The sequence below is a fragment of the Salmo salar genome, chromosome 08, assembly GCF_965601325.2.
Source record: "Salmo salar chromosome 08, fSalSal1, whole genome shotgun sequence".
NCBI lineage: Eukaryota > Metazoa > Chordata > Actinopteri > Salmoniformes > Salmonidae > Salmo > Salmo salar.
In genome coordinates, this window is record NC_138298.1 from 24,504,028 (window position 1) to 24,517,201 (window position 13,174).

Consider the following 13,174-nt stretch of genomic DNA (forward strand, 5'->3'; position numbering starts at 1 on the left):
ATATGTATGTGACCAATAAACTTGATTTTGACAGTGTCACTGTCAATTGCTTCCCAAAAGAGACTGAAAAACTGAAGAGAATCCACCTTTTTGTTTTTCACAAGTAGATATTCTTTCTGGAGATACCTCTTAAAATATGTAACTGCAAATTGGATGGCCAGTGGCCTGCCTCTTACAATGACAGTTACAGGCGGAAAATGACAAGCACTTTTCTTGCTTGTCAGCTTCCTTCCTTGAGTAATATGAGGTATATTCAGACGGTCAGTTGGTAGCATGGCATATGAAAGCATAAATAACCATTTTAGAACAGTGTGCATACTTGTCGCATAATCTTGCCTGCGTTCCAAGATCTTCAATAAAACATTTTAGATGAATTCCAAAACGTATATGCAAATTACACTATTTATCACGCTTGGGAGAAAAAGGTTCCATTCTAATAGAGCGACTGAACCAGCTATGTCTTTTTAACTCCTTAGTTATAGGCCTCAACAATGATAGCAGGTTGACCCCACAAACCCGCCAACCTGCATAGCAATGGAGGCTGCTGAGGGGAGGACGGCTCATAGTAATGTCTGGAATGGATTCAATGGAATGGTATCAACCACATGTTTGATAACTATGGCAGTTCAAGTCTACTACACAAAGTAAAAAGTCCATTAATGAGAGCCGAGAGACAAAAGGTCTCTACAAAACAGGAACAATTTACCTTGATTTTAAAAGACCCCAGCGTCTCAGAGTATCTAGGATCAGCACTCCTAAGATTACATGGACAGGGGGAACCTGATCCTAGATCAGCACTTCTATGACTGTGATGATTTATGAATCTGATTCTTTTCCTTGATTTTTGGCCAATCATTGAGATGACTCATTACTCCTCACCCTTAATCATGGATTCAGATTCACCAATACAAATCTGGAATAACTGGAATTGATTAGGTGCAGGGTGACGCTAGCCAATGTCATTGAGAATGTGTGTGTGTGTGTGTGTGTGTGTGTGTGTCAGTGCACCTCCCGTCACAGATACATTCCCTACTGACATCGGTGTTTCATTAATAGTTAGGTAATCATAGTTATAAAAGGGGAAATCTGCAGTTGCTATATTCATTTTTGGACTTATAAGTTAACGATATGTAACTATTTATTCTTGAAGAATATAACTTAAATGCCTCATGAGTTTAGCTCAACTGTTGTACCCCATCAGAACCCATCAGACTGAGTTTGGGAAACCCTGCAAATATGTTAGTGAGAGTAAGCCCAGTGGCCAGCAGTGGGAGAAGATGGAATGAGATGGATCTTCACCAACATTCTGATAATTTACTCAACGATGAAACATTTGATCTGAATATAGCTCTGTTCCCAAAAATATTATCTGTTTTGAACAGAGTGGACTATGTATTGTAGACTTTACCCTTTGCCAGTTTCAAAAAATTGCGTTGTTTAGAAGCGCAAAGGTGAATTGAGTTATTGCACACGTGTACATCAAAGAGTAGAGGTCGACCGAGTATGATTTTTCAACGCCGATACCGATTATTGGAGGACCAAAAAAAGACGATACCGATTAAATCGGTCGTTTTTTAAATGTATTTGTAATAATGACAATTACAACAATACTGGATGAACACTTATTTTAACTTAATATAATACATAAATAAAATCAATTTAGCCTCAAATAAATAATGAAACATGTTCAATTTGGTTTAAATAATGCAAAAACAAAGTGTTGGAGAAGAAAGTAAAAGTGCAATATGTGCCATGTAAGAAAGCTAACGTTTAAGTGCCTTGCTCAGAACATGGGAACATATGAAAGCTGGTGGTTCCTTTTAACATGAGTCGTCAATATTCCCAGGTAAGAAGTTTTAGGTTGTAGTTATTATAGGACTATTTCTCTCTATACGATTTGTATTTCATATACCTGACTATTGGATGTTCTTATAGGCACTTTAGTATTGCCAGTGTAACAGTACAGCTTCCGTCCCTCTCCTCGCTCCTACCTGGGCTCGAACCAGCAACACATCGACAACAGCCACCCTCGAAGCAGCGTTACCCATGCAGAGCAAGGGGAACAACCACTCCCAAGTCTCAGAGCGAGTGACGTTTGAAACGCTATTAGCGCACACCCGCTAACTAGCTAGCCATTTCACATCGGTTACACCAGCCTAATCTTGGGAGTTGACAGGCTTGAAGTCATAAACAGCGCAATGCATTGCGAAAGCTGCTGGCAAAACGCACGAAAGTGCTGTCTGAATGAATGCTTACGAGCCTGCTGGTGCCTACCACCGCTCAGTCAGACTGCTCTATCAAATCATAGACTTAATTATAACATAATAACACACAGAAACACGAGCCTTTGGTCATTAAAATGGTCGAATCCGGAAACTATCTGGCAAATTAGTTCGCAACGAGCCAGGCAATGAACGCAAGAGCAGTGACACAATTTCATGTTAGTAGGCAATATTAACTAAATATGCAGGTTTAAAAAGATATACTTGTGTATTGATTTTAAAGAAAGGCATTGATGCTTATGGTTAGGTACATTGGTGCAACGACAGTGCTTTTTTCGCAAATGCGCTTGTTAAATCATCACCCATTTGTCGAAGTAGGCTGTGATTTGATGAGAAATGAACAGGAACCGCATCGATTATATGCAACGCAGGACATGTTAGATAAACTAGTAATATCGTCAACCATGTGTAGTTAACTAGTGATTATGTTAAGATTGATCATTTTTAATAAGATAAGTTTAATGCTAGCTAGCAACTTACCTTGGCTTCTTGCTGCCCTTGTGTAACAGGTAGTCAGCCTGCCATGCAGGCTCCTCGTGGAGTGCAATGTGCGGCAGGTGGTTAGAGCGTTGGACTAGTAACCAGAAGGTTGCAAAAACGAATCCCCCCTGAACAAGGCAGTTAACCCCCGTTCCTAGGTCGTCATTGAAAATAAGAATGTGTTCTTAATCTGACCTCCCTAGTTAAATAAAGGTGTAAAATATATATATACACTGCTCAAAAAAATAAAGGGAACACTTAAACAACACAATGTAACTCCAAGTCAATCACACTTCTGTGAAATCAAACTGTCCACTTAGGAAGCAACACTGATTGACAATAAATTTCACATGCTGTTGTGCAAATAGAATAGACAACAGGTGGAAATTATAGGCAATTAGCAAGACACCCCCAATAAAGGAGTGGTTCTGCAGTGGTGACCACAGACCATTTCTCAGTTCCTATGCTTCCTGGCTGATGTTTTGGTCACTTTTGAATGCTGGCGGTGCTTTCACTCTAGTGGTAGCATGAGACGGAGTCTACAACCCACACAAGTGGCTCAGGTAGTGCAGCTCATCCAGGATGGCACATCAATGCGAGCTGTGGCAAGAAGGTTTGCTGTGTCTGTCAGCATAGTGTCCAGAGCATGGAGGCGCTACCAGGAGACAGGCCAGTACATCAGGAGACGTGGAGGAGGCCGTAGGAGGGCAACAACCCAGCAGCAGGACCGCTACCTCAACATTTTTGCAAGGAGGAGCAGGAGGAGCACTGCCAGAGCCCTGCAAAATAACCTCCAGCAGGCCACAAATGTGAATGTGTCTGCTCAAACGGTCAGAAACAGACTCCATGAGGGTGGTATTAGGGCCCGACGTCTACAAGTGGGGGGTTGTGCTTACAGCCCAACACTGTGCAGGACGTTTGGCATTTGCCAGAGAAATCCAAGATTGTCAAATTCGACACTGGCGCCCTGTGCTCTTCACAGATGAAGCAGGTTCACACTGAGCACATGTGACAGACGTGACGAGTCTGGAGACGCTGTGGAGAATGTTCTGCTGCCTGCAACATCCTCCAGTATGACCGGTTTGGCGGTGGGTCAGTCATGGTGTGGGGTGGCATTTCTTTGGGGGGCCGCACAGCCCTCCATGTGCTCACCAGAGGTAGCCTGACTGCCATTAGGTACCGAGATGAGATCCTCAGACCCCTTGTGAGACCATATGCTGGTGCGGTTGGCCCTGGGTTCCTCCTAATGCAAGACAATGCTAGACCTCATGTGGCTGGAGTGTGTCAGCAGTTCCTGCAAGAGGAAGGCATTGATGCTATGGACTGGCCCGCCCGTTCCCCAGACCTGAATCCAATTGAGCACATCTGGGACATCATGTCTCGCTCCATCCACCAACGCCACGTTGCACCACAGACTGTCCAGGAGTTGGCAGATGCTTTAGTCCAGGTCTGGGAGGAGATCCCTCAGGAGACCATCCGCCACCTCATCAGGAGCATGCCCACACGTTGTAGGGAGGTCATACAGGCACGTGGAGGCCACACACACTACTGAGCCTCATTTTGACTTGTTTTAAGGACATTACATCAAAGTTGGATCAGCCTGTAGTGTGGTTTTCCACTTTAATTTTGAGTGTGACTCCAAATCCAGACCGCCATGGGTTGATAAATTGGATTTCCATAGATTATTTTTTGTGTGATTTTGTTGTCAGCACATTAAACTATGTAAAGAAAAAAATATTTAATAAGATTATTTCAATCATTCAGATCTAGGATGTGTTATTTTAGTGTTCCCTTTATTTTTTTGAGCAGTATGTATATAAATATAAAATAAAAAAATACTGATTACCGATTGTTATGAAAACTTGAAAATCGGCCCTAATTAAATCGGCCATTCCGATTAATCAGTCGACCTCTATCACAGAGTAGGTGTTCCAATGGAAATATGCAAATGCATTCTAGAACACACCAATAGGATCTCCCTAGCTCGTGCTTGGCTCTGCCCACTATGGCTCATTTGAGGCTCATTTGAAACGACAGGCTGTGGTCTATCTTTGGTACAGCGCTCCGGACAGCTCCAGCCCAAGTCAAGCACTGCATGCTTATATTAATTCTTTACCCAAACAGGGTGTTCCTTAAAATAGTGGCTACTGTGACACTGGATGACTGACAGGAATGAGGCAGCAGATTTAGCCACAGAGCACCAACCGACAGACAGACAGACAAGAGTAACCGGACAGCAATCTGACACTGAGGCAATAAGACATTTTCTCTGTTGGGTGACAGTTTAGACAACTTTTGAAGAGAGAGTTTGTGAACTTCTATAACACAGGGTGATCTTGCAAGCTAGCCACCTATAGCTAGCAAGTTAGCAAACCAAATGTATAGCTGAAGCCCTGAGCTGGAGAATATTGTTTGATAGTTAACTTATAGTTATAAGATATTTAGTGGGCAAACAGTAGTGAATCACCTCTCTTGTGCTGCTCAACAGTGAATTGTTACGTTCGCTCCGTGTGCCATTTGTAAACATACTATAGAAATGTTTGTACTTGGCGGTATTGAAAAGCATATCGTCGTTACTTCAAAATAACCCTGATATACGGTATACCGTCCAAGACTACTTGACATTGCCTGAAAATAGTATGTTTATGTCACTACTGTTATAATTCCTATTTGTTGTAGACTAACTATATCTGATCAAATCTTTAACACCAGTGTATCATTCTGAAGGTTAGAATATGCAAGGCAAAACCCATTTTACAGTCTTTGAATTTTAATTCCCTGAGGTAAAGAACTTCAAAAAGACAGAAACATTTCCCAACTGAGCCTCTAACTGATACCACAGGACTGAAATCCTATGGAAACTGGGCCTCTACTGGATACCACAGGACTGAAATCCTATGGAAACTGGGCCTCTACTGGATACCACAGGACTGAAATCCTATGGAAACTGAGCCTCTACTGGATACCACAGGACTGAAATCCTATGGAAACTGAGCCTCTACTGGATACCACAGGACTGAAATCCTATGGAAACTGAGCCTCTACTGGATACCACAGGACTGAAATCCTATGGAAACTGGACCTCTACTGGATACCACAGGACTGAAATCCTATGGAAACTGGACCTCTACTGGATACCACAGGACTGAAATCCTATGGAAACTGGGCCTCTACTGGATACCACAGGACTGAAATCCTATGGAAACTGGGCCTCTACTGGATACCACAGGACTGAAATCCTATGGAAACTGGCGACAAATAGCCTCTCAGGGGATATCACCACTCAGTTTTTCTGTCACAACCCCTTTATGAAATAGTAGGTATTCATGTCCATTTAGTATTTAAACATTATGCTCCCCATCAGCTGCTGCCAAGGTTCCAAACAGGATGAAACAGTTACAACACATAATTACATCATTACTCTAATACTACAATATAATATCCACAATACTACAATATTACAGTGTGTGTGTGTGTGTGTGTCTTCACAGTGTGCTTTGTGCTTTTTAAATCAGATTTTACTGCTTGCTTGAGTTACTTGATGTGGAAGAGAGTTCCATGTAGTCATGGCTTTATGTAATACTGTGCGGTTCCCAAAGTCTATTCTGGACTTGGTGACTGTGAAGAGACCCCTGGTGGCATGTCCTGTGGGGTCTGTATGGGTGTCTGAGCTGTGTGTTAGCTGTTTGAACAGACAGTTCGGTGCGTTCAACACGTCAATTCCTCTCACAAAGACGAGTAGTGATGCAGTCACAGAGAATGGTATTGACACACAGAATGGGAGCACAGTAGACACGTAAACCTCTGCCTGAGTGGCGTCCCACCATCCATCTTCTGACTGCTAGGCTGCGTCCCAACTGTTAGGGTCTGGTCAAAAGTAGTGCACTAAATAGGTAATAGGGTGCCAATTGGGACACATCTCTACCCTATAATAAACGAGAGTGGTGCGGTCCGATGGGGGATGGGAATACTAATGAAGGGTCTCTAAACAGACACCACATTCATTACATTGATTCCCTGGGCATTGTAAAATCCAGGGTGCGATGAATCAAGTCTAGACTAATAGTTTGTATTTGGCCTCGGACAACAATGGATTTTTTTGTTACAAGGAGGCTGGTCTAAAAGCGGTTTGTCAATGGCTCAAGTTCTGCAAGGCATTTAAAGGCCTACGTGATTGCTAGCTTGCTTGCCCCGGTCTGCTAACTGCTAGCTTGCCTGCCCCGGTCTGCCAACTGCTTACTTGCTAACCCGGTCTGCTAACTGCTAGCTTGTTTAGCCCCGGCCTACTAACTGTTAGCATCGGCCTGCTAACTGTCTGAATCGCCGTGTTCCCAGTCAGCCCAACCACTCACTGGACCCATATGTTGACTTGGCTACGCCTCTCTCTAATATCAATATGCCTTGTCCATTACTGTCCTGGTTAGTGATTACTGTCTTATTTCACTGTAGAGCCTCTAGCCCTGCTTAATATGCCTTAACCAACCATGTTGTTCCACCTCCTACATATGCGATGACATCACCTGGTTTAAACGTCTCTAGAGACTATATCTCTCTCATCATTACTCAATGCCTAGGTTTACCTCCAATGTACTCACATCCTACCTTAACTTTGTCTGTACACTATGCCTTGAATCTATGCTATCGTGCCCAGAAATCTGCTTCTTTTGCTCTCTGTTCCGAACGTGCTAGACAGCCAGTTCATATATCCTTTAGCCGTACCCTTATCCTACTTCTCCTCTGTTCCTCTGGTGATGTGGAGGTTAATCCAGGTCCTGCAGTGCCTAGCTCCACTCCCACTCCCCAGGTGCTCTCATTTGTTGACTTCTGTAACCGTAAAAGCCTTGGTTTCATGCATGTTAACATTAGAAGCCTACTCCCTAAGTTTGTTTTACTCACTGCTTTAGTACACTCTGCCAACCCGGATGTCTTAGCCGTGTCTGAATCCTGGCTTAGGAAAACCAGAGTTCTGTATTACCATCCAAGTCTGTACCCAAACAATTCGAGCTTCTACTTCTAAAAATTCACCTTTCCAGAAACAAGTCTCTCACTGTTGCCACTTGCTATAGACCTCCCTCTGCCCCCAGCTGTGCCCTCGATGCCATATGTGAATTGACTGCCCCCCATCTATCTTCTGAGCTCATGCTACTAGGTGACCTAAACTGGGACATGCTTAACACCCCGGCCATCCTACAATCTAAGCTTGATGCCCTCAATCTCACACAAATTATCAATGAACCTACCAGGTACAACCCCAAATCCGTAAACATTTGCACCCCAGTATCTCTACTTGCACATCTACCATTCCAGTGTTTAATTGCTATATTGTAATTACTTCGCCACCATGGCCTATTTATTGCCTTAACTTACCTCATTTGCACTCACTGTATATAGACTTTTTGTTTTCTTTTGTTCTACTGTATTATTGACTATGTTTTGTTTATTCCATGTGTAACTCTGTGTTGTTGTATGTGTCGAATTGCTATGCTTTATCTTGGCCAGGTCGCAGTTGCAAATGAGAACTTGCTCTCAACTAGCCTACCTGGTTAAATAAAGGTCGGGGAAAAAAATTAAAAATTAAAATTTGAGGCTAGTGGTGCAGACCTGAGCAAAACAATTACGGTTACACAAATGGAATAGCAGGATGGACTCTTGACTAGGAGGCTGTGTAGAACTGAAGAAAGCAATGATTGTTACATTGAGTGTGGAATAAGGCTGGATGCAACAACTAATGGGTTCTGACAAGTCTGGTTTAGCTGGAGGTGAATTAGTGACAGTGAGTTGGCTAGTTCTTGCTCTGCAGCTGTCCACTCCTGGGGGGGAGGGGGGTCTCGCTCACTCTCTAACACTCACTCCCTCACTACAGATTAATAGGAACATCCATCATTAACATCCTCATAGTTTGTTGTTGTGTGGGCCAACAGTTAAGCAGCGAGTGAAATTACAACTCCATTCTCCTGGCTTTTTGGAGGATATTATTTGGCAACCCACATTTCCCATTAAATCAGGATAAATCCCCAATTGGCTCTGGTTATAAACCAGGAGTATGGGAGTGCAGCGGTAGCAATATGCGGCCATAAACCTTTTAAATGACAGACCACTATACAACAGCTGATTTTATCCGATTGAGATCTGACAAAGGAGTGACTATAGCTTCAGCCCTCAGGCAAATGCCATGCAAACGGCAGTATGGATGGCTAGAATAACGATGGATGGATAGAGTGGTTGAGTGGTTGGATACCATGGCGCTCTGGCTCCCCAGTCTCCCAATTACTGTCATACTGTAGTGGAATATGACCCGGGTGGCTAAAGCCGCCACACACTGTTGCAGTGTGGGGTGTGCTGAGAGAGCGAGAGAGAGACCTTTCGTGCCATATTACCTGCAAAATACGTAGCCTCCTGCCACACCCATAATAACATCGCTAACTGTCTTAACTATTTAATTGTCCTCATTCATTTCTTTCTGTCTTGTCCTGTTCATTGTTATTACTCATTGAGTATTATTATTTTTCCTATTATTATTATCTATCTGCGTCATCATTGATTTGATAGCCACAGACAGAAAGACACAGCGAGAGAGAGAGAGACATAGCGAGGAGAGCAGAGTAGAACCAAGCGCCTAGCTTCCTGCTGTTAATGTTTGTCTTATACCCCCTGGACATGTGTAAGGACATATTGAAGGACATACAGCCCATATTTAATACATGGTTCAAACGTTTGAAATTCATATTCCCCATTACTCCTCAACTCGTCCCAAGTCAGCATTTTTCATGTTAGCTTATCTGGGTCGAACCAAAGTGCTCTTGTTTCACAAAGGCAGATAGAGATGGGAAGTGGCACTGACAGTCTGGAATCATGCAAGCTACAATGACTAATACATACAGTTATCTCCAAACACAACATCCTTTTACTGCAGTAGCTAATAAACGCACTTCTGGGCTTTAAACTATTTTAATGCTCAGCACTCTGAGGTGAGGAGTCTGGTAGGTTCCATATTAGAGAAAGATGGCATCAGGTTTCCTATTCAGTTGGTGGTGGATATGTTCTGAACAGGAGACCGGGGGATAAGCTACTGCCCATCTTGTCCATTGAGAAGACCATGTATGAATGAATGAGTGACATTTTATTTTCCTGTCAAATCAACCGTTGGCAGCCCATCCCTTACGGGATTAATTGACACATAAACAAACATTCAAATAATTCACTGTGATAATTCTTCCGGTGTGGTGTGCAGCTCGCACCGCATAAAGAGGGAAAAATCAATCAATACCTAATAGTAAATAAGCTTATCCGAGCATTAATTACACAAACGGTTCCCTGCTGAACACGACCCTGACAAACAGATAGATGGGCAGCCAGTCAGGTCTAGTGATTGGACGACTGACTCCTGTAATTCCCTCCAATCACGGCTCTAGATGGATAAAAGCCACTCAATTACACACCGACTCATCAGACAAGAGGGCCTGTCAGGAGCAGATAAACACTGAGTGTGTCTGTCGGTGTCTGGGAGGGGGGAGGGGGGGGGACGACCAGATGACGATGCTCTATCAGTGTCATGTTGTTGCTTTGATGACCCCCCCCCCCCCCTCTGGAGCGGGGCTGCTTTCACAAGAGTATCAATCTACCCAGATGTTCTGTGGTGATAGTCATTGACGTGTGACTATGAAAACTCCCCCTTCCATTCTGGCTGACAGTGATGTGTGGTGCTGTGTAGAAGAAAAAAAAAAATGGGGTAATTGTACACTGAGTATACCCCCACATTAGGAACACCTTCCGAATATTGAGTTACACCACCCCACCTTTTGTCCTCAGATCAGTCTCAATTCGTCAGGGCATGGACTCTACAAGGTGTCGAAAGCGTTCCACAGGGATGCTGGCCCATGTTGACTCCAATGCTTCCCACAGTTGTGTCAAGTTGGCTGGATGTCTTTTGGGTGGTGGACCATTCTTGAGACAAAGAAGAAACTGTTCAGTGTGAAAAACCCAGCAGCGTTGCGGTTCTTGACAGAAACCAGTGCGCATGACACCCACTACCATACCCCACTCACTTTAATCTTTTGTCTTGCCCATTCACCCTCTGAATGGCAGACATTCTCAATTGTCTCTGCCAGACGGCCACCATTCTAATGAAACAGTAAACAGTTCATTAAGGAGGCCAGACGACACACACACACACACACACACACACACACACACACACACACACACACACACACACACACACACACACACACACACACACACACACACACACACACACACACACACACACACACACACACACACACACACACACACACACACACACACACACACACACACACACTTTGTTCAGTGTTGCATGATGTTTAGATTAATCTGACACATGGATGAGGTTTCACATAACTCACATTGCGATCTTCATGAACTTGGAGAAGAACCTCATTAGTGTCCCCTAGCAGTAGTCCCATGGGACTACATATTATTATTCAGTCATGCCAACACTCTGGGTGACATGGTGTTGACATTCTAGTTAGGAAATCACTGAGCTCTTACAGTAACTTATCCATTATGCATGGGATAGGTGACACTTTAGTGCAGTCATCTGAAGCTAAGGAGAGTGACGCCAAGAGGGGAAAAGGAGAACAAAGAGAGAGGGAGAGAGAATCGTTCAATTCAAGGGTTGGTGTGTGTGTGTGTGTGTGTGTGTGTGTGTGTGTGTGTGTGTGTGTGTGTTCACCAACCTGTCTTCTGCATTCAGTTTCACTACATTATATGACTATATTCAGAGAGAGGAAAGCTATTTATTCCTCATTTAACAACATGTCAAGACGTGACGGAATGGATGGGAAACCCCTCTCTCGATTCAATGCTTTGCAAATTGAAATCCATCACTGTATTGTCTAGACTGCCAATAGCTTTTTTCACGGTAGGCCTATTGATTAGTTCAAGGATCCGTAATTCTGTTACAGTCTAGTGTACTTCAAAGTAGTGCAGTTTAAGATGGAAACGACGACATGCACAACACCCTCGCTCAACAATCTCACTATTTGACAGTTCAATGGAACTCTATAACCGGTTTCCCAAACCAACAGAGCATGTACGGTGCAGGCCGACAATAACAGACTACTGTGCAAAACTTGTGAAGACACAAAACAGTAGCGGCGGTCCCATCTATAAACTCTTGCAACAACGTAGCGCTCTCCTTTCACTACTCCCACACAGTAGTTTCAGTTTACCGTATGCAGTAATTTCACCGGAGATCGGGTTGTTTTGAGTGCGTAGCGGAACGGTTCAGTACATCCGACAACTCCAGCCCGGAGTTTGGCGACCATTCGCAACGAAGCCATCGTCGTTAAATTAGTCCATGCGTTCTGGCATACTGAGCAGAAGAACACTTGTAGAAAACCAGCCTAGAAGCAGGATCTTCGTATCGTATTCCAGTCAACAACGGACTGTTTTGCGTGTAAACAGACCGAGGGCGGATGAGATAAGAGATAGGGTCTGAGCACAGCCCGAGAGAGAGCAGCGTACCGTTTCCTCTGTGTGCAGCAGTCAGTGGTGACAAGCAGAGCGCGCCCGCGTGACAGACTTTATTCTCTTCCCTTTGGTGGCTGTCACAATGGTAGAGGTCGGTTATGAATGGGCCATGCGGCATGTCAACATACAATGCATGGACATATCATAAAAACTCAAAAGAATACATGTCAAATTGGATTAATTTAATTTCTATTCAATTACAGTATAAATGTCGGCCTATCGTTTTACACACACATGATTTTAATAATATCTTATATAATATAGCATGAAGAGTGGATTCCATTTAGAATATTTCAGCTTTCAATCAACAGAATGGGCTTCCAGTTGAGGTTTTATTAAAGCAATCGATTCTGTTAGAGATTCAGGAAGTACAATGACATATAAAATTACATCATATTTCAAACCCACTGCTGGGATAATATAGACTACCCAACAAAAAGGTGTCTCTCTCTCTCTGTGTGTGTGTGTGTGTGTGGTGTGTGTGTGTGTGTGTGTGTGTGTGTGTGTGTGTGTGTGTGTGTGTATGTCTCTGTGTGTGTGTGTGTGGTGGTCAACAGCAGAGTAATTTGCAAGGGCCTCAATCCCAGCAATATGAACTATTAATATCGTCATCCATCTGGTCGGTGGTACAAAATGGCAATCTACAACCTGTACAGACTGGGAAAGTTGCCCACGCTATTGATCCAGCCACTGCATGTGCTTCATTAATATTTTAACATCACACAGAGAGTGTGTGTGTGTGTGTGTGTGTGTGTGTGTGTGTGTGTGTGTGTGTGTGTGTGTGTGTGTGTGTGTGTGTGTGTGTGTGTGTGTGTGTGTGTGTGTGTGTGTGTGTGTGTGTGTGTGTGTGTTTATGTGTGTGAGAGAGAGTGCAATTGTGTGTATGTGTGTGTGTG

The 13,174-nt window shown here is 43.6% G+C and overlaps 1 protein-coding gene across 2 annotated transcripts in view; it reads right to left on the reverse strand.

The window, feature by feature from the left end:
- Nucleotides 1-12,309, reverse strand: part of LOC106610305 (calcium uniporter protein, mitochondrial) — a 26,795-nt gene extending 14,486 nt beyond the window's left edge. The window contains exon 1 of one of the 2 annotated variants that reach the window (XM_014209585.3): nt 11,978-12,309. In XM_014209585.3, coding sequence (XP_014065060.2) covers nt 11,978-12,088 — 111 coding nt within the window. In that variant the 5' untranslated portion in view covers nt 12,089-12,309. The remainder of the gene's footprint in view (nt 1-11,977) is intronic. The other variant, XM_014209586.3, reaches the window with a different exon arrangement.
- Between the last annotated feature and the right edge of the window lie 865 nt (nt 12,310-13,174).